Source organism: Balaenoptera physalus, assembly GCF_965194825.1.
Source record: "Balaenoptera physalus genome assembly, chromosome: 15".
Lineage (NCBI taxonomy): Eukaryota > Metazoa > Chordata > Mammalia > Artiodactyla > Balaenopteridae > Balaenoptera > Balaenoptera physalus.
This window is the reverse complement of record NC_138894.1, coordinates 82,499,668-82,522,705: the sequence shown is the minus strand read 5'-3', so window position 1 is coordinate 82,522,705 and position 23,038 is coordinate 82,499,668. Positions and strand designations below refer to the sequence as shown.

The 23,038-nt window shown below is 38.2% G+C and overlaps 1 protein-coding gene across 5 annotated transcripts in view; it reads right to left on the bottom strand.

The window, feature by feature from the left end:
• Positions 1–23,038, bottom strand: part of LDAH (lipid droplet associated hydrolase) — a 105,215-nt gene that overhangs the window by 19,546 nt on the left and 62,631 nt on the right. For 4 of the 5 annotated variants that reach the window (XR_014254221.1, XR_014254222.1, XM_082427483.1 and 1 more), the window contains exons 5-6: positions 20,906–21,140; positions 8,379–8,461 (exon numbers count right to left, since the gene is read on the bottom strand). Coding sequence is in view for 3 of the 5 variants with exons in the window: in XM_082427483.1 (XP_082283609.1) it covers positions 8,379–8,461; positions 20,906–21,140 (318 nt within the window). In the remaining 2 variants the exon portion in view is untranslated. Of the gene's footprint in view, positions 1–682; positions 7,418–8,378; positions 8,462–20,905; positions 21,141–23,038 lie in introns of those variants that run through there. The other variant, XM_082427484.1, reaches the window with a different exon arrangement.

Genomic DNA, 23,038 nt, shown 5'->3' with positions numbered 1-23,038 from the left:
GAGAGACTAACTTGCTTAAGTTGAAACAATTAGTGAATATAACCCAGTGAAAAACTGAGTTATAAATCCAGAGATGGCATTCCTAATCAGTACCTTTTACTACTATTTACAATTAAGAATAAACTGAACCATGGTGTGAAAACACAAACCTGAAGACTGAGAGGTCTTAAACTGGTTATGAAAACTACCTGAATGTGACAATCACCGACACGCACAAAGTTGATGTATACAGTTCTTCTGGGGTGCTGCATGCCATGGGGGTGATGAAAATACTGGAATTGTTAACCAAGGATCTTAGGCTATCAGAAGGATGTTTAAATCAAATGTTTACAAGAAAATAAATTATTTCCTATAGTTTATTTCTCCTTGGCACTTGCTTTGATATGCATGAGAGTTGATAAAGAGTATACATTATTGAGATGGAAATTATTCTATTTCCAAATTGTTATGTTAAGTAATCGTTTCTCTGTTAAACATAACATTTAATTTTCTCAATTCTAGATTTTGATTGCCCAGGATTTTGCTTTTCTCTGTGTACCTTCTACAGTAAGGTGGAATTATGGTTACTGTGATAACCACAGTTATCACAGATAGTCTCTGTGCTCACAGGTATATCTTCCTTTAACTCTTCAGTTGCCCCTAAGGAGACATGTCCCTGTTGAAATGTCCCTGCAAATTGCTGCAGCTTGCCCCCACAGAGCAGCCACAGTTGTCTTTTCCAATGGCTTTTTTTTTTTAACTTTTTGCTCTTGAAACTGCAGATTCCCAGCATTTCCACCCAAAATGATTCTAAACCTATCTCCCATCTGGCACTGGCTAAGTGGTTGAAATTCAGAAGTAAGACAGCTCTGCCCTGGAGAAGCTCCAGAGTAGCGAAGAACTCAGGCATGTACAAGCTGGCCCTTAAACACAACAGGCAGAGAGAGGTATGAACAAAGTACTGTAGGAGCCAGAAGCAGGAAAACCTGACTTCTGCCCTGATTGATGCAACAAAGCTTTGTTTTAGTATACACTGAGTTGCTGGCTTTTATGCATTACTAATAGAGGATTTATTTTAAGAACAAAAGACATATTAGAAACCACCTTATGATACAAGTTTATATATTTGATTTAGCTAATAACTAACAAAAATCACTTCCAATGATATATCAACATCTTAAAATATTAAACATGAAAAAAGCCACACACAGAAGTCTCTATCTGGTGATAATAAATATTATTCAGCTATAAAAAAGGAAGGAAATCCTGCCATTTGCGACAACATGGATGGACCCTGAAGGTATTTTATGCTAAGTGAAGTCAAACAAATAAAGACAAATATTGTACGATCTCACTTACATGTGGAATCTAAAACAAAAAACCAAATTCACAGAAACAGAGAACAGACTGGTGGTTACTAGTGGCAGGGGGTAGGGGGTGGAGGAAACGGGTAAAGGTGGTCAAAAGGTATAAACTTCCAGTTATAAGATAAATAAGTTCTGGGGATGTAATATACAGCATGGTGACTATAGTTAACACTATACTGTATATTTGAAAGTCATTAAGAGAGTAGACATTAAAAGTTCTCATCACAAGAAAAAAAACTGTAATTAAGTGAGGTGATAGATGTTAATTAAACTTGTGATAATCACTGGGCAATATATACATGTATTAAATCATTACGTTGTACACTTTAATACAATGTTATGTGTCAATTCTATCTCAATAAAACTGGAAAACAAAATCTCTATCTGAATTACTTCTTTCTATTCAGTCGTCGACGGGGACTACAGGAATTGCTGCACAGGAGCGACAGGCTGCTGCTTCCACCCTCCCCGCCAAGTCAGACACTTAAGCCTCGACCCTGCAACCTTAAAGGAAACCTGTTCTGTAACATAAGCATCTCCTTTCAGTTATTTGAAAATCCCATCCCTCTCAGGAACAGAGAGGTAGCAGTCACAAAGCTTTAACAGTTCACTGCAGCCTTTCTGAGCAACCATTTTTAAGAACTTGAACAACTGCTGAAGAAAGGGAGATAGTTTAGAAAATTCATTTTCCGACTTACCTTGTTTCCTTTCTTTCTTTTATCTAGAACTGGCTCAATTACCATTCTTAAAAAAATGAGAATTAGGGCTTCCCCGGTGGTGCAGTGGTTAAGAATCCACCTGTCAATGCAGGGGACACGGGTTCGATCCCTGGTCCAGGAAGATCCCACATGCCGCGGAGCAACTAAGCCTGTGTGCCACAACTACTGAGCCTGCGCTCTAGAGCCCGTGAGCCACAACTAATGAAGCCTGCGCAACTAGAGCCTGTGCTCCGCAAAAAGAGAAGCCACTGCAATGAGAAGCCCGCGCACCGCAAGGAAGAGCAGTCCCTGCTCACCGCAACTAGAGAAAGCCTGCGTGCAGCAACGAAGACCCAAGGCAGCCAAATATAAAATAAATAAATTTATTTTTTAAAAAAGGGAATTAAAATCCCTAAAAATTAAAAAAGGTGGCTGAGGACAGAGGTGAACACACAATCCTTCACAAGCACCGAGCCCTGCTCCCCCTGAAAGCATCTAGGGGAGCAGTGGGAACTGGGTGCGAAAGGAGTAGGAGGTCCAAGCGGGTTAGAGGCTGGGCTACTCTCCAGCAGCTGGAACAATCATGCATCAAAAGCCCTGCAAAGTGGGGCTCTCTTCTTTCTGCAGGATTCAAGTGTAAAGGGCCAGAACCTGCTCATTCCCAAACGGAAGTCACTGCTCCTTCCAGAGTAACTAGCTTCGTCTCTTTCTTACCTGGGTCTGGAGTGAGAAGCTGACCCAAGGCATCTATCTTCCTCTGGTGAGGCAGCAGAGTATGAGGCACTGGGAGCAAATTTATCCTCCTGTGCTTCTGTTTCTCCCTGGTTATATGCCTCAGGAAACTGGCAGACGTGCTGGGAAGGGTCTTGCTTAACTAACTTAGAGAAATGGCCAATTCCAGTTCATCTGAATTCTCCGTACTGGGCCCAAGTCCTGGTAAAGTTTAAGTACTACTGTGTCTTCCTTCACTGCTGTTCCTATACAACATCTCCCTTAGGCATTTTATGGGAAGCAGTGGCCAGAATGGGACTGGGGCATTCCAGGGTCACTTGGCTACATATTTAATATTACCAAAATCTTTCATTATAGAATGAAAATATCTGAAGGGGTGTGCAGGGGGAGGAAAAGTTAGGCAAAGTCTTTTTAAAGTACTCAGAGGCATATCTAGGATATAACTAACTTTGTAATAATAATAATAAACTTTCATTGAATGCTTAGTACATGCCAGACACTCTTGCAAGGTCTTTATATGAATTGCATATAGCATTATAGTTTTGGAACAACTGTATGAGAGTAGATAGTATTATTAAACCATTTTATTGATGAAGAAAGGAGACACAGTGAGGCCAAGCAACTTAACCAAGGTCACGTAAGTAAGCACATGGTGGGGCTGGAGTGTGAACCTCGGGCTGTGCCTCTGAAGACTCTGCTCCCCGCTACGCTCCTCCCCTTCCGATCACGCCCCACTAGAACACTCAAGCGTATGCTGACACGATGAGTGCCTAAAATGAAGCGCTCCAGGTCAAAGTGATTGAGATACAAACAAACCTATCTATTTCCGGGATGATTATGATATTCTGAACAGGCTTCAAATTAAACAGGCAGAACTAACACAATCAGTTTCAGACCGAGGTTGGCGGAAAGGCAGTCCCGGTGAGCTGGTCCAGAGAGCACATCCTATGCTCCACTAAGCGGGACGTGTGCATGTCCGAAGGATTTGCATGCCCCGATCTGCAAACAACTGTGCAAGGTTTGCTTGTTCCCAAAGGCAACATGCGCCTCTGGGCTCAGGCGGGCTAAGCAGGATGGGGAGAGCCGTAGCAGAGGGGTCCCTGTTCCTGAGGACACCCTGCCCCTTTCCCAACTACACTGCTGGCCCCAGGCTGGCCCTCTGGGGGCAGGGGCAGCACCACTTTGCAGGAAGTCCTTCCACCGCTGCCCACCTTCATCAGAAAGCAGCGTCTCACGTGCTCTCGCTGGGAACAATTTCAGACCCCTATTGACTGATAGTGAAGCTCAGATTTGGTCTGGCAGTAGCACACACCAGCTGTTTCCATAAGCCTAGGCCAAGGATGGTCACGGCAGTTTAGAATTTCCCTCCTAAGTGAGTTTTAAATGAAAACTTCAAGTTTCTAAACCAAACACTAATTCACTTTTCTTTGAATGAGAATACATCCCCTTATAGCTGAGAACAATGACAGAATGGGAATGCTGACCTCCTATTTGCCTCAGACACACCAGGTGCCTCATAATGCAGAGCATACCCCAGCGGCTCCCAGAAGGATTGGGACTGGGGTGGTGAAAATGTACAGTTGATTCTCTTACTTTGGTTTATTCCATCCTGGTTCTCATTCCCATCCCTCCCCCCTCCATTTCCGTCTTATTCATTAGTTCCTCTCCTTCCTCCCAACCTTTAAATTGTGTTCCCAAGGGTCAACCTTTAGATGTATTCTCTCCTTATACCACATACTTCCTTGGGTTACTATTTCCATGCTCATGACTCCAAATATATCCTCATCATTCCCAAATCAAAATTCAGCCCAGATTCCTCTTCTAGGCTTCACACCCATATATCCAGCTACCTGCCAGACATGTGTCCCCTGGATGTCCCACAGGTATCTCAAACAAAAGTACCAAAATGAACTACTTTCTCAACCAGCTCCCACAACTTGCTGGCACTTCTCCCATATTCCCTATCTTGTTACAAAATCCAAATACAGAGAAATAATCTTAGACTCCATCTCCATTCTCTCACATCCTATGAGTACTAAGTGTCTTTGATTCTACTTCCTAAATCTTTCCAAATTCTACCCGTTCTTCATCCCCAATTCCACTGCCTTCGTTCTTGTAAAAGTCTTCTAAAGAGTTTTCCCACTTCAAATTTCATTCTTTTCCAACATTCTGATACACATTTTCCCCCAAATAATCCCTCTCATTGGTTAATCTAGCCACATTCCTAGGACTAACTGATATGAACTGGCACCTCTGAACTGGCTGTTTGTTCACAGATGGCATATGTTCTGATGGGTCAGTGGTTATGTCATATGGTTGTCAAACATTCTGAGTATCACCCTGATTATTACCCCCTTCCTTAAATCCTTCAATGGTTCCCTAACAACTCAAAATAGTCTCTTTAGTGTAGCATATCATGGCTTCTTGTTCTCAGGCCAGTGCCCAAACCACAATACCATGCTCCCTAACCTTTTCTAGTGCCTCAAAGCAACTTCTTCACCTGGGATCTACACAGGTCCACGCAGTTTCATGGGTAGATGCAGTGGCAGTTGAGGGGAGCGGAGTAATGTAAACTTGGAAGGGAAAATGAATATATCATTTTTTTTGCTAACCTCTAACAATAATTTAGTATTTCCTTCAATTATGAATACAGGCAACAAACCACAGAAATATTAGAAATACCTATCTTTTGTCATCTATAAAATTACTGAAATTTTCAAATTACAGTAAAATTGTTTTAAGTAACTTAAAGTTTATACACATCACTACATATTTACAATAGTAATTCTGACTGCTATTATATCTCATTATTTAGTTTGTTAATAAAGATGCACAAATTATATATCACAAATTTGCTTTTAATATATTTTGGTAACTATACTTCAATATAATTTTTTTTGGTAATCCCGTGTATTTATTTCATGCACTTTAAAATATTATTCTGTGAAGGAGTCCATACACGACACAGCCAGAGAGATCCATGGCACAAAAAAGGCTTAGAATCTGTAACAGCTTTCCTGTCCATCCATCTAGTATACATCTATTGATTGTTCACCAGGTATCATGCATTGTGCTAGGCCACAGGGATACCAAGATGAGAAAAACCTTCAAGGGGGGTGAGAGGGGAAAACCGACTGTTTAAATACTGTGTGATAAATGCGATATTATAACTTTACATATAACTTTACAAAGTTTCTGAAGGCTTGTATTTGGGCAGAAATGAGACAGAGTATCCTTGACTAGAATATCTAAAGTAGGGATATGTCTAGTCTTGGGAAGTGATTTTCAAGTCTGACTAATTATCAGGGTTGTTTGGAAGGCAGGGGAAAATGCCCACTATTTTGCTAGAACTATGTGCCCTTTTAAGTTTCCTTACTTTCTCAAGCAGACTGAGACATATGTTGATTCAACTTTTACCAATATTAAATTACAGCATGTTTCCATTTTTTTCATTACAGAAACAAAAAAATTGCAATAAACTTCCTGTCTTTCTATACCTCGTTTCACTTAGGAATTGCAATTGTATTATTCTAGTGGAGAGTTCAAACTTAGCTGGTAGAAAGGACATTCAATTAATCGCAGGTAGTTGTGCATCATTAAACTCAACAATGCCTTGCTTTCCCAAACTCCACAAGTACATGTCATGCTATCTTAAAAACAAAATAAAACCATTCCCTGTAGTTTGAAAAGTATAGTCCTGTGACCGTGTGTTAATATCAACCTTGAAATGCCTGCCATCTACCATTATACCCCCATATTTCTCCCACAAAAGTTTCAGTAAAGTACGGTCCTGACATGGTTACCATGAGCAGCCCTCTATCTGGGAATGATTACACTTGCATATGGATTTAACTTAGGACAGGAATAAGTTAGCACCTTCCTTTGACCTCCTTCTGAGCACAACATACAAACAGAATCCAGGAATGATGAGTACTTTACAGCAGCTGGCTTCCACAGGTGGTAAGACGGGCTTTGACACATGATGGGTCTAGTCATTCAGCAAGTGTGATTTCTGGAAATGAGCATCTGCCAGTCTTATTATTAACTGGGAACTGAGTTGTTTTTATGAACTTCCAGCCTTGAGAACTTAAGCACAGCTTTGAAACAAATTCACTTATAATTTAACTAAAAAATAAAATACTGTTTTTCTTGCATTTTCACATAAGTCAATGAGTGGAAACAGTTGAAAGCCCTGGGAAGAGGGTCCTTATGAGGCCCCAACCTCCCCCATTCAGCTAATGAGGGTTTCCTCTGCCTTCAAAATTTCAACCTCTGGCCAATTGCTATTTTAGAAATATGATGACCACTATGGCCATAAGACAAACACAGAATGGCACTTTCAAAAGTCCTCTCTAGGTGAAGCTACGGATAGATCGATATTCTAAAAATATTTTTTTAAGAACATATACATTTCTTGCTTTAAGATAATTGTATTGGGAAGTTATAGAAATATGAATTAACACTATAGTCAAGTTTAAGTCAAATGTTTCAAAGTTTATGAAGAGATTCTAAACCCAGCAGGATATCTAAGATTTTACTTGCAGATTGTAGGTTCCTGGGCCCTGTAAGAGTTGGTCACTCAGTGGGGCTCGTTTCATTGCAGCCAGCAGATGTCACGGTTCAGCACTGGACTGCAAAGCTCTATATTAGCACAGTCCAACAGAAATACAAAGGCACACAGGTAATTTCAAAATTTCTAGTAACTACATTTTAAAAAGTATAAAGGAATGAATGAAATTGCTTTTAATAATATATATTATTTACCCCCACGTATCTAAAATATTATCATTTTAACAGCTAATCAATATAAAAATATTAATGAACTATTTTATTTGTTTTTTTGGTACTAAGTTTCTGAAATCCAATGTGTATTTTACACTCATGGCACATCTCAATTCAGAGTAGCCACAAATAACTACATGTGGCTAGTGGTTACCGTGTTAGATGGTACAGCTCTATCCTATTCAGGATGGACAGAGAGACAAATGATGTCATGGGAGTACCAGGGCCACCTTAATTCTAGGGTGCTTAGACATATTCTAAACCATGGCCCCTCACAGTTTCAGAAACTGTGCTTCCAAATACGCCTGTGTTAAGATTCTAGCACTTACAGCAGCAACTCAAAAATGCTAATATTTCAATTGTTGCCTTTCTGCACCTGCTTGTATAGAAAACTCGCCTTGATGTCAGCTGGGCATTCCTACTCTAATGCATTGGAGAATAAGAAAGACGGGCTCACTGGATCATCAGATCATAGGCATGTTAGTTCTTTTCCAACGTTTCACTTATATTTTAATATAACTCATTTTTTCCATAAATATTATTGAGAGTCTTTTCAGTACAAAGCTCTAGAGAGAAGTATCGATTCTAAAAATAAACCCAACAAAAACAGGTGGTAAAACATATTTAAGTAACTATGCAGTCAGCTTTACTTACTTTCTATGCAACTTTCAAGGACTGCCTTAATGTTAACTAGAAGTAGAACTTGATCTGAAAATTACAAACCCTTGAGGTCTTACAGATTCTAACCAACTCTAGCCTTTCATCCTCAGTAAGTATTTCTGCCCATCTACTTACTTCCTTGTAGCACTAAAGTGATTACCTTAGATAAATGTTCTTTTATGGTTTCATTGTCTCTCTTCACCACCTCCATCATTTCTTGGCTCCCAAGGTAGGCAGCATTAACTACATTAAAAAAAAAAAAGGTAAACACTTAGAATATATAGAACAAACACAAATGTCAAACTAATTGTAGTATATTCCTGTTTTACTCTTTTCTTCTGCCAAGTGCTATGTGATGTGAGATATTAGTGAGGCCAAGAGAGGCATGTGAGTCAGTAACATGCACTGTCACCGGAAACAAGAGCATGCCCTGTGGAAGAATCTCTCTCACCCTCACCTGGCTTTCTCAATAGCAACGTTAGCAGTATGATGGCCTAATGTCAGATATCACAGCAGATGTGTGTAATCATACCCGATCAAGGCATTTTTATGATTTAGGGTTTAGAATCACAAATTTTGATAGATAAATCATGTATACCAGGGAAACCACACATAGTTACGAACATGAAACCATCTTGATAATTTTTTTAAAAAGGACACAACTAAAAAGAATGTTTATTTTAAAACAGGTTTAAATGATCTTTAAGAGTTGCTTATAAGGGTTAGTTCTATTATACTGACTGCAGAATGAGCAGAGTGACCCTCATTTTCAAGATGTCAAATAACTGAGAAAAAGGAAGAAAGCCAGAGATAACATGAATTTATGTGATTTTCTGGTACTACTACACAAATTTTCATTTGATTCTTTGTGCCTTGAATTCTACTTTGATTGGTGTTATTATTGTTACTTTGCTTTCTTTTTGGCATCGTCTGCCTATTTGTCTTTTATTTTTAGTCTTTTGCCATTTTGTTTTAAGTATGTCTCTTGAAATCATAAGTAGATTTCTTTAAAAACAAAATTTAAAGTCTCTCTCTCTTAAATAAAGGGACTTAACATACTTACGTATATTGATATAAAAAATATTTGGTCTGACTCCAGTCAGTAGGCAGAATAAAGTAAATAATAAAATTCACAGCAGAAATTAATGAAATAGAGACCAGAAAAACAACTGAGAAACTAAATGAAACTAAAAGTAAGTTCAATAACTGATAAATCTTTAGCCAGACTGATCAGGAAAAAAATGTGAGAAGACATAAAACATTACCAGTTTCAGGAAAGAGAAATGACAGCCCTTCAGATAATACAGATATCAAAAGGATAATCAAGTAATTTTGTGGACAACTTTATGTCACGAAATTCAATAACTTAGATGAAACAGCCAGTCTGCCCAAAGACACAAATTTGAAGCTCACTTAACAATAAATAGATAACCTCAATCGTCTTATATCTATTAAAGAAATTAAATTTGTAATTTAAAGCCTCTCCACAAAGAAAACTCGAGGGCAAGATGAATTCATTGGTCTACTCTACCAAACATTTAAGGAAGAAATAATATTGATTTTAAATAAATTCTTCCAGAAATGACTACACATATATAGATATTTAATTTTGGACAAAGGTAGCATTTCAGAGCAGCAGAAAACAGGTGGTCTGTGGTAGGCAGAATTCCCAGATGACACAAATACTCCTTGCCCTTTTACAATCCCTCCCTTTTGAGTGTGGGTGAAACCTGTCGAGTATGATGACATATTACTCCCATGACTAGGTTATGTTATAAAGTTGAGACGACTTTAAGGGAGATTATCCCAGTGGACCTACCCTGATCACACGAGTCCTTCAAAATTTGAGTTCTCTCTGGCTAGTGGCAGAAGAAGAAGTCACAGATTCAAAGCACTAAAAGGATTAAATGTACCACTGTTGGTTTGAAAATGGAGCTCATGTGAAAAGGACCTGAAAGTGACCTCCAGGAGCTGAGAGGGACCCCTGGCTGACAGCCAGCAAGAAAATGGGGACTGCAGTCAAAAAGCCACATGAACTGGATTCTGCCAACAACCTGAATGAGCTCAGAAGTGGATTGTGGGATATGCAGGGGTATAAAAGAGGCTTCTGAGATCCAGGCAGTGGTGATCCTTGAGCTGGGTGGGAGTTACATGGGAGTTTGCTTTCTGATAATTCATGGAGATAAACATTTATGTCTTAAGCACTTTTCTGTAGTGTTATTCTTGAATTCGAAAAAATATAAACATTCAAAAACCTTGTAAGCAATCTTACATTTCTAAAAGTAAATTTTTCATCAGGGAATGTACCTCACCTCACCTTTATTCTTATTCTTGTTTTTCCTGGTAATTTCCCATCTAAGTGTACTTTTTTGTTGTTTGTTTTTAGAAAGTAGAATACCAGTTTCCTTTCCAGTAACAGCTCCAAGGAAGCAATTATCTTTTTCTTTCCTCAAAAATGCTCATAACACAGCACAGTGGTCAGAAACAATAATACTAAATAGAAGTGTAATTTCCTAAGGGGAAAACACATTTCTCCTGGCAATGACTATTGACAGCATTCCTGGAAACCCAGCAGAATTCACAGTTTCAAGCACCATAGTGAAGGAAATATCTAGGAGCAGGAGTAATGGAAACAAAACACGAAGGGAAGAGAATGATTTAGAAGAATGGTACTTATTTACTTTTATTTCATTAAAAATCTAAATACAGGTGTAATAAAAACCTCACTGAGTCTAATGTTCTATTTTATTTGCTACCATCTTCTTCTGAAATCTGCTTAGTGTTTAAATATGACTACAGGACATCAACTCACAATGGATTGGCTAAGGAACGAAATGAGTGAGGGCTAAAGTTGGAAGACCAATAGGACATTCACCTCATGGGCTAAATGGTACCACTAAATTCTCCAAGTACACATAATCTACAATAGAAGGCTGCCTTCTGTTTAACTCAATCACCTATCTTGATGCCATTTTGTCTGTCTGGAAAATTCCCAACTCATCTTCAAGTCCAAATTCATTTGTCTTCTCCCTTACTTATCTAGGTAGAACTAATTTCTCCTTTTCTTGGTACCATTCCTGACCTGTATCTGTATTCATAACAGTCGTAACTGTGATATGTTAAAATTCTTCACATTTATCTCCCCTACCATGCTATATAAATATATATATATATATATATATATATATAAATATAGCAGCAGCTATATTTCATTTATTATTCTCTCCAGTGATTATGCAAGTGCTTGGTTCATGGCAGCTGTGAGTTAAGGGTTGTTAAATAAAATAAATGGGAAGGGACTCGGCCAGTGTTTTCCTTTTTTGGGGGGGTAGGAGGGAAACGGGTCAGGAGGAAAAACCTGCTGCCTTCCTTGAAGTGGTGCAAGAGCTGACATCACAAGAGAGGCCAGAACACTGACATGGTAAGCCAAGCTGGCAGGTACTGGTATAAAACTGGGACAAATCATTGCAGGCAAGAGTGGCAATCTAAGAGCTTCTGTTGAGACTGGCCCCAAACTAGGCCACATAAAGCACTGGCCATAGCAGTGAGGGAAAATGCAGAGGGAAGAAAAACCACAATTAATGATACAATAGGAGGTTTGGGGGAGATGTATGAACAGTTTTCTGAAGTAGAACTTGGGGGTTGGAAGCCAAGTTGTCCTGCTGTTTTGGTGGTATGTGATCCAGTGCCATTAGCACAGTTTCACAGTAGAAATGCCCCAGTTTGTTCAGTTTTGCCTTTATATTGGGGAGGAAGGGTTGATGGTGCTGAAGCAAAGGGAATTACTTGAACTGGGCCCAGTTTAATTAGGGCAGGTGAAATTTGGAGGTAGGAAATCTCCCATACATGGGTGTGTACACTGCAGTGTAAAATGTGATTGTTACTCCTGGTCTGTTCTGACCAAGATATTATTTCTAGTCATTTTAATTTTCTTTAAAATGGCTGTTAGGTTCTGTATGTCCAAAGTATGCCATAAGGTTTCAGGGCTTGTGAAGCCCAAAGACATTTTGGAGGGGACATGGCTGTGGTGGACTTTAGTTACGGTGAAGAGGATGGAGTTAACTATCTAGATTACTAGTTAACTAGTATGGATGGAGTTAACTAGCTAGGTGTTTGGTAGGTCCATGGAAGATGAGTAGGTAGGTAGGTCCAAGACCATCTTGAAGTAGGGATGTAGTAAATACTAGGACCTACCCAAAAGCCAATAAAAAACCCCTCATTTCCTTGACTAGAGACATGGGAAAGTCAAAACATATGGCTTTTCCACATCCCTTATAGCTAGGGATATGGCCTAGTTTTGGCTACTAATGTAGAGGCAAGATTCCTGGGGAAGGACTTCTCTTCCTAAATAAGCCAAAGCCTCATCAGGAATAAGCCTGTGCTTTTGCCCCATTTTCCTTAATTCCATCTGAATGTCAGACATGAGGCCTAGAGTAGCAGAAGTCATCATGTGATCATGAGATGACGAGCATGAGGATAAACGTGCTGAGGACAAAGAGTGGAAATCTAGAAAGAACCCACATCCTTGATGGCACTGTTGAGATACTATTTGTCTCTGGACTCTCCCCTTTATATTTCTTGGTGCATGAGAAAAATATCAATAGATCCCTATCTGTTTAGGCCACTGTAATTTAGTTTTCTGTTATCTATAGCCAAACTCAGTCTTAGCTAATAAAAGCAAATAAAAACGGGGTCTCTGGATTTTCTGGGTGTTTTTGGTTAACAGGGGTTGATGTTGTTGTCAGCTTCCTATCAGATTCTGGTACTTGAGTAGGGGAGCAGGGTGGCATCAAGCCTTATCTATACATACTAGATCTTCCCTATAGGAGGGAAGAGGTAGGAGCTGACTGCAAAAAAGCCATTCCAAGGATAGCCCCTCCTAGCACATCTTCTAACTGGCCCTGAGGCTGGCAAGATGTTGCCGAATGTAGAGGAGTTAGGTGCGAGCCAAGAAGGGCTGCATGTTAGCAAAATTCTTGGGGCTGAGGACAGACTGTGAAACTGGATAGTCCTGGAGATGTGAGTATCCCATACTCCAGCAGAGCTCCGTCCAGAGCTGCTCAGGCAAAGTTAAGGCTAGGCAATCAAGAAGCATAAACCAGGAGAGTTTGTCAGAAGTTAAGCAGGACTACACATGCTCAGAAACCCAGAGGAAGTCTTACAAGGGCCAGTTCTTTGGTAGGTCTTTATTTTTTTCCCGATCGTTTTCTACCATTTCTATTTGTGCCAATTGTGGCTTTTAACAATGTGAAAACCAGATCTAAAAAAGTAATTCTCCCATTCTAAAATTTCTGCGTAATTTGGAGTGCTTACTATTCACATATGTTTCTCCATAAGCCAAGACTTTCGTTATTATAACCATTGATTTAGTCTGCAAACAGATAGTCTTATCTATGTGACACTGAGTTCACCAAAGTGAAACACACAACTCAAGGTGTATGACTTTTTAAAAAATAATACAACTTTTTAGAGTGGCAGATAATTTAAAGATATATATATATATATTTCTATAGAAAAAAATAAAACCTTCACTGAGTCATTTACTTCTAAACCAGAGATGATATTCTAGTACTGTATCTAATCACCTTTTGCCCTAAATCCTAATACTGACCACACACACTCAAAATCTTTTCTTTCATTGCTGAATTTTAGGCTAAACTTCTATGAATAACTAAAGCTGAAGTTGGCTTTTATAAATGGATTTTCCTAAGCTACACACATAAATGAGAGAATAGGTAACATGGCAGTCTGGTTTTGTCTTATTCAAAATATTATTCTGGGATTAAGTAAAAAATATTCTGAGAAGAAATTTGTGATTTTTTAGTGAAGCTTATGTGTCAGTTCATTGAATAGTTCTGTTCATTTCATATCACTGTACATGTTTTTAAAAGTTATTTCCATATTGATTAAGGAAAGGAAAGATTATGAAAGTGTCTTTTACAAGAATGTATGCAACAGAAGTAACGTAATCTACCAGGAATGCCCTTTGTCTGCACTATGTTTTTCTAGTTAGGTAACTGAAAGGAATTAAAACATCAATTTGGCCTAACAAAAAGACCCTAAAATATTTTTTAACGTTAATTATCTTGACCTGTGATACTGCTAAGCTAAAATATATTTGCTTTTAGCTTTGATCAGAAAATCCAATTCAGCTCTCTTAGTGAAAAATTTATTTCTCATGAAACAGAAGAACATCTATTCTAAAGAATATAGGTAGTAGCAAATATTCCAGAATTAAAATTAAAGAAAAAAACCATATATTTTCTTTAAAAATAACATTCAAAACAATCGAGTTGTATCAATTGAACTGATGAACACTGTGGTAAAGTTTATAAAGTATCCTAATTGAATTAGGGCTACTCTATCCTGAATGCTGGATAGGAAAGGATGTTTTACTCACTCAGTCTGCTGAAGAAGGCTAATACATAGCATCTCAGCCTGTAAGAAGCACCATTTTTGCCAAAAGGACAACAGCATTTGAAATACTTGAATACTTTGGTTCCTTGAATTTTTCAGACCTTACTACAATAAAAAAATATGTGTGTAAACTAAAGGATACAGAAAATCAGTTTCTATCCAGATAGGTCAGGATTTATTATCCACTACTTGGACTGGCAAACTTCCTCCATTTGTTTCCATAAGATTTCTACTGAAGCACAGACATTACATAATGTGAAAACACCCCAAGTCCTCCTAAAAGTCAAACTGGTACGCTAAAGGTCGTTGTCTGGATGACAGTCAAGCCACAGAGAAGCAGGTCTGGAGGAGGAAGGTCCGGATGGCATAGATTTGACCACCGAAAATGATCTCAGACCTGGTATTCCTTTCCCCTGATGACCCCTCTCTTTGTGTAACGTGAAAATCATGTCACCAACTCAAGTGACTGGCTTGAATATCGATTACCCTTCGCCATTCGTGGGACACAAGCTCGGGAGGAGTGCACTAATCATCCACAAGGGCCAGGGTCTTATCTGATGAGTATCAGTCCCTCTCCGCGGGGGCCTTCTAGCGTTTGTCATAAGCAAGGGAAAAGGAATCACTAGAGGGATGGCCAGGGTAAGCCTGGGTAAAGGCAGGTTCTGTGGTAGCTGTTGCAAGAGGAGGCAGGGGTGACACGGGACCCAAAGGGGAGAGGTATAAAGAGGCCGGCTAGAACGATTGCAATGCTTGCTTAAGGGTTAGCCTACGGTCACTACTAGGAGATTGAACTAAGTACCCATGCAGAGAATAAACCAAGAACACAAAGCAGCAAGAAGACAGGTAATTCTTGCCTCCTTTCTCTTTACCCAAGGTTATACAGACAGGGTGGGTAAAGGGGAAACAAAAGAGACTACTGAAGTACTAGTTACTTGGATATCAGAAAGGCAGATCCAGAAGGAAGAGAACAGAAAATCAGAGAAGGAAAGAATGTCAGAAACATAAGGGCTGTGCTCCAAAAGTTTGTTTGCAAGTTGGTTGTTTGGAACAGAGATAAAGCAGTGTGGCTGAGTGTTTAGTCTGGTCTAAAAGTCTATTTTGCACACAATATAACTCTACTATGGGAAAGAAATCCCAGGGTTCCCCAAGCAACAATGCAGCTGGAAGGCTCTGGTTGCCTTGAGTCAGGGAGGGGAATGTGTCCTATGTCCAAACTGTCTTGCTCCTTGATGCCTGCACTTGGGGCTCCAGGAAGACTCAGTAAGAGGTCAATCACTGCAGCTGAAAGGAAGATTCCTTTCTCTCAAGTGCAGCTTATGGAGCCTACTTCTTCAAGAGGGTGTTTAGAATTCTGCTGTAGAAAAATTGAAAAAAAATCTTTATATAAGTACCCATTTTAATGAAAAAACATTAAACACGTCATATGTCATATGTGATGTGTTATATAGTCACTAAATATATATAGAAAAACAAATAAAACTTTCTTATATCCCATGTGCTGATTTGGGTTTAGAAAATATTTCTAAAGAGGTAGAAGGAAAGCACAGGTAGCTCTCTATCTAATGCCTATCAGAAACCCAGATGCTTTGGGTGGAGTGTTCTATAAACGTCTATTAAATCCTGTTGGTTGGGGCTTCTCTGGTGGCGCAGTGGTTGAGAATCTGCCTGCCAATGTAGGGAACACGGGTTCGAGTCCTGGTCTGGGAAGATCCCACATGCCACGGAGCAACTGGGCCCGTGAGCCACAACTACTGAGCCTGCGCGTCTGGAGCCTGTGCTACGCAACAAGAGAGACCGCGATAGTGAGAGGCCCGCGCACCGCAATGAAGAGTGGCCCCCGCTTGCCACAACTAGAGAAAGCCCTCGCACAGAAACAAAGACCCAACACAGCCATAAATAAATAAATTAATTAATTAAAAAAAAAATCCTGTTGGTTGATACTGTTGCTAATTTATCTATATCCTTGCTAATTTTTTTCTGTTCTATTATTCTACTGATTGTTGAGAGAGGGGTGTTTAAGCGTCCAACTATAATTGTGCATTTGTCCATTACTCCTTTCAGTTCTATCAGTTTTTGCTTCACATATTTTGCCGCTCACTTGTTTCGTGCATACACATTTAGAATTGCTATGACTCCCTGGTAAATTGAACCTTTTATTATTATTATTATGTATTGTCACTCTTTGTTCCTGGTAATCTTCTTTGCTATGAAGTCTACTTTATCTGTTATTAATATAGTCATTACTGGTTCCTTTTGATTAATGTTTGCATGATGTACTTTTCCCATTCTTTTACTTTCAGTCTACCTATATGATTATATTTTAACCAAGTTTTCTGAAGACAGCATATACTTAGGTTACGTTTTTTAATCCACTTTGTCAATCTTTATCTTTTAATTGGTATATTTTGACCATTTACATTTAATGTAATTATTGGTATGTTAGAGCTTGTATGCCATTTTATTATTTGTTTTCTGATGGTTGTCTGTTTTCTATTTCTCTGTGTTCTTTCTCTGGCCTTCCTATGTTTTTTACTAAATGTTTTAGAATTCTATTTTGATTTACCTATAGTGTTTTGGAGTATGTCTCTTTTTATAGATTTTAAAGTGGTCATTCTAGGTATTACATTATATATGTAACTTAATACAGTCTATGGGTGTTGACATTTTACCAGTTCAAGTGAAGTACAGAAGTATATTACTTCCCTTTATGTTATTTTACCCTCCCCTATTTATAATATAATTGCCTTAAATACTTCTTCTGTATACACTTAGATCATATCAATGTTATAATTTTTGCTTCAACTGTTAAACATAATTTAGAAATCTCAAGAGGAGAAGGAAAATGTAATTACACACATTTTTTCTTTCTGTTCTTTCCTTTCTAAATGTTTCAAGATTCCTTCTTTGATCATTTATTTTCAGTTTAGAGAACTTCCTATAGCTATTCTTTTAGGATACGTCTGATAGTTACAAATTCCTTTAGTTTTCCTTCATTGGAGAGTGTCTTAATTTTCTCTTCCTTCCTAAAGCACATTTTTGCTGGATATAGAATTCTGTATTTATGGTTCTTTTCTATTTACACTTGAAATATATGCCATTTCTTTTGGCCTCTATAGATTCTGAAGAGAAAGTAGTTGTCACTCAAATAGCTTTTCCTCTATAAATATGTATCATTTCTCTCTGGCTGCTTTCAAGATATTTTCCTTGCTTTAGTTTTCAAATGTTTATGTGTCTTGGTGTGGATTTCTTTGGGTTTACTTATTTGGAGTTCATCTAGCTTCTTGAATTTTGTAGGTTTATGTCTTTTACCAAATTTGGGAAGTTCCTATTTTTATTGTTATATCTTTATGTTCCCTGGTTCTTTCCTCTGTCCCCTCCATTTTACTGTTGAGCTCAAACACTGAGTTTTTAATTTGGTTATTATATTTTTCAGTTCTAAAATTTCCATTCAGTTTTTCTTTAAACCTTCTCTTTCCTGAGACTTTCTATTTTTTCATTTTTTTCAAACATGCTTATTAATTGCTCATTGAAGTATTTTTATAATGACTGCTTTAAAATCTTTGTCAGAAAATTCTAATATCTCTGTCATTTGGTGTTGGCATTTATTGTCTTCTTCCATTCAAATTGAGCTTTTCCGGGTTTTTGGTATGACAAGTGATTTTTAACTAAGGACAACTGGGATATTATGATACTCCTGATCTTATTTAAACTTTCTATTTTAGGTGGGTTTTTTTTGTTTTTTTTCCCCTGACACTTCTTCAGCAAGGGAAGTGGGGAAGGAGAAGTGCCACCTCACTACTGCCAGGTGGGGCAGAAATCCAGGTTCTCCATTTGGTTTCTACTGACAACCAAGGGGTGGAGGGGCTCCTCATTATTGCTGGACATGGGTAGGAATTCTGACTCCCCACTAGGCTTCCATTATTACCATCCCAGCTAGGAGAGGTAGAATTGCCTTATTGCTTTTCCCACATGATCCCCACTGATCTCATAGGAGTGGTGGTGGTAGTGGCCTCATTACTGCTGGGCAGTGGTGAAAGTCCTGCCTCTCCATTCAGCCTCTTCTGGACACCACCCTAGTGAGGAAGGAGAGGGGTGTCTCATTACTGTTGGGTGTGGGGTAAAGTCCAGGCCTCCCACTTGGCCTTTGCTGATTTGGGTAAGGATAAGGCCACGGTTTTTACTATGGTGCATGGTTAGATTAGGGCAGTCATTATCCAAAAGTTTCTTTTAGAAAGGTTGCCATTTTCCTGGTCCTCTGGCTACAGAGTGCAGGCTTTTTTCAGGGCTTTTTAAAAATCCACACCCATTGGTATTTCTGGGTCACTGGCTCCAAGTCTAGGATATACATGGTAAAAAGAAAACCCAGGGAACTTACCACTGTGTTGCTCTGTGGGTCCCAAGGTCCCTACATAGTATGCTTTCTTCTCTACCTTTCAGAGTCTTATATTTGTTTTACATATAATATGCAGGATTTTTAGCACTTAGTAGGAGAAACAGGGAAAAGAATACATCTATTTCATCTTCCTGGAAGCAGAAGTCCTTGGAGGAAAATGGATTCCTTAACTAGAGAATGCTTTTTTAAAATCCTTTCTAAGGGTAAAAAGAAAAAGATTAAAGAAGGAAAAAAAAAATCTGTAAACTGTAATGACTTACTGAAGTATACATGGAGTAGTTTTATATATGTTTGTCAGAATTTCAAGTGATTTCCATTTGATCTCAATTTCCAAATGTGTCCAGTCTAACTCTTGATTTGATCAATGACTGAGAACCAGAGAGGGGAAAGGACTAAACTGAGGCCACAGAGGGAGTCTGAGGCAAAACCAAAATGAGAGTTGAGGTTTTCTGACTTGTAGTCAGTGCCATTTTCACTTACTAGGCCATTTCTTTCTCTTCTATGAGGGAAAAATAAGGGGCTGGACCAGAAGGTCTTCAAGGGACATCTCCAACTTCAATGTTTGGTGATTTTTATGACTGTCCTGAGCCTTGCTTCCCTACTCCCTATCTCATCTTCTGCTGCTGCTATGCTAAGCCTATAACAAAGAACGAGAGTTGGGGAGAGCATAAAAATCCACAAATATAGAAAATATATTGAACTTTGTATTTGTGATGACTGCTTCTTGCTACATATTTAGAGAAACACTTCCCATACAATCTGTAGCTGTACAATTCTAAAGGCAGGGCTGTGACTTGTTTCTGGATTCACTATGCACATGATCTCGTGGCACTCGATGTAGGTGAGCATGGTAAACTTTACTCAGGAGTCCTGCTTTTATGACTGAAAGGAGCAAAGAGACAATAATAGCAGCAGCTATGGTAAAAGGAAGCTTAACACAGTGGCATATTGCTGGAGTTTGAACACTACCCACTAGTTGTGTGACTTCAGGCAAATCATGTAACTTCTCTGAACCTCAGTATCTTCATCTGTAAAATGGGGACAATAATAATACCTAAACCTTATTAGTTCTTCTGAGGACTACAGGTTAAAGCTTAGAACAGCAGCTATTAGCTGCTGCTGCTGCAACTGTTGTTATATCATTCATTGGAGGCTTATTACAAATAAAATACTAGATAGACACTTTGCATATATTATCACATTTAATCCTATAATAATCTTTTGAGGTATGGGATATTATTATCCCATTTTATGGCTTAAGAAAGTAGCATATTTTATTATTAAAATCATTTGTAAATATATAAATTAGTATTAACTAAACAAATAAATTACATTTAAAAGCAACATTTGAAGCCAAGAAGTAAAGTAGCAAAAACATTCCCTGGCACATTCAGAAACTATAATCAGTAACGCATCCAGTGTTACATTACCATGACTATTATTTATTGTTAGTTTTATAACTTAAACTTCTCCAAGAACTTTTAAAGAGCAAAGTAAAATCATAGCCTGTTCACTCTATGGGAACATTAGGCCTGATTTTCTTGGGCTGATTTTTGCAAAGTTCACACACTGAGCTTAACAGGGCACACCCTGGATTCCTGTAAGGACTCCATATATACTCGATACAGAAGAATTCTTTCTCATCATCCTGTAGCTAGAGTGGAGAATCAGAAGGATAAGATTTAAAATTAAAGCATGATGAGGCTTTTCTGTCATTTAGAATACTCCTCACTATTTTCTTCTTATTTCTAGTTTTAAACTTTTGGGAGAAAAATACAACAAATAATTCCTTGCTTGATACTCATCCACTGCCTGAGATTATTCTCTTAACACTTTCTGATACAAGAATAAACATATACATTTTAAAATGTGCTTACTGAGGCAGAACGGTTCCAACAAATTCAGAAACGAAAGTTCACTCTGTAGGTTCATCCTTCGAAGGAGCATTCTGATCACCAAGGACTTGATTTTCTCAGGCCACGGTTTAAGTAGTAAGTAGCCAGGAACATAGAAAGCATATCGAAACCAGCACAAAAGTGGAGTGGCCAGCTTGCCTTTGGGTGACTCAGACATTCGCTCAATTGTTGGAAAGAGCAGAAAAGAGCGAATTACCTACAATAAAAAAATAAAAAAAAAACACTTTGATGAGAAGTTTTCTTAAGGGATAAGTCATTGCTTTACTGTTTCTTCTATATAGTGTCCACAAATGACTGAGTTTTAGAATATGGCTAACAATCTATTCAGGCTGAGAAGAAGTACCACCCACTGCCTTCTCAGCCCTCAACCGACCTGGGTAGGATATAAGGATGTCCCTTAAGTTGCTGGGGTTAACTTTCAGGGTGAGGAGGAAATCAGATTCCTAGATAAGTTCTTGATTGTGACAGTAACTCACAATCCCTATGAAGGATTGCTGAAAGTAGAAATGAATGTACCATTTTAGTAGTTATACCAACTTGACTGACTAATGATGCCAAAAGAGAATAAAGCTACATAAAAGACTCCATTTCTAGTCAGAATTTCTTTTATTGATTATATTTAGAGATAGTTCACTTTTGAAAAGCTCCTCTATTCCTTAATCTTACCAGCCAAAGATAATCTTTAATAGGACCAAATATATTTTTAGCAACTGATTCAACCTCAATAAAGTGTAGGCCAGGGACAAAGGAAGCTGGGAATTTCTACCTATGTGGGAAAATGTTTAAGGACAAAAATATCATTTCAACTCAATTCATCAGAATATCATGAAATATATTTTAATAATATACCAGAAGAAAAGAGCATCTCTAAAACATCTAAAATTTACCATTATTTACCATATTAATATTTTAAAAATTAATATATAAAAATAATTTATATGGGGGATCAGAAAAGTCAAAATAGTTAAGTATAATCCATATTAATAATAGGATAACATAAATGGAACATACATGGAACAGCTCGACAATGTTAGCAGACTGTAGAACAGGAAATGAGAATGGACACAAGATTTTACTTTTAAAAAAACCTTTTAAATTGTTAAGTATAACATACATACAGAAAAGCATATAAAACATAAATGTTCAATTTAACAAATAATTTATAAAATGAACAGCTGTGTGGGTCAAGAAACAAGACACTGCCAGCATGGCATCTTCCAATCACAACCCCTTCCTCTGCTCACATCTTAGGTAATCTCTATCCTGACTTCCTTACTTTTCTTTGTATCAATACTTATCATTCCTTAATACTATAATCACTTCCTTATTTTGCTTTATATTAATGCTTATCAACCTGCTATAGACTGAACTGTGTCACCCCCAAATTGATATGACGAAGCCCTAACTCCCAAGGTGACTGCATGTAGAGAGAGGTAATTACAGTTATATAAGGTCATAAGAGGGGGGCCCTAATGGATAGGATTAGTATCCTTATAAGGACAGACACCTGAGAGCTTACTCTCATCCCAAGAACACACAGAGAAGAGATCTGGCGAACACACAGACAGAAGGTGGCCATCTACAAGCCAGGAAGAAGTTTCACTGGAAACTGACCATGCTGGCATGCTGACCTTGGACTTCCAAACTCCAGAATGGTGAGAAAATAAATGTCAGTTGTTTAAGCCACCCAGTCTATGGCATTTTGTTATGGCAGTTTGAGCAGACTAACACCTATCCCTTAATACCATAGTTAATTTTTGTCTGTTAATGAACTTTATATAGATGTAATCATGCAGTATGTTTTTGTATTTTACTTCCTTCACTCAACATTGTTTATAACATCCAACCATGCTGATACATGTAGCAATAGCTCATTATCTTTGCTATACAGTTTTCCACTGTAAGAACAAAACACAATTTATTTTACTGACAGATATTTGTGTTATTACAAATATGCTGTTATAATATTTTTACACACATCTCTTGTGCATGTGTGCATGTATTTCTGTTGACTATATCACCTCGAAGTAGGAATATGGGGTCATATGGTTGCACACGTGCAGCTTTAGTAGGTAGTTCCAAATTTTTTTTTTG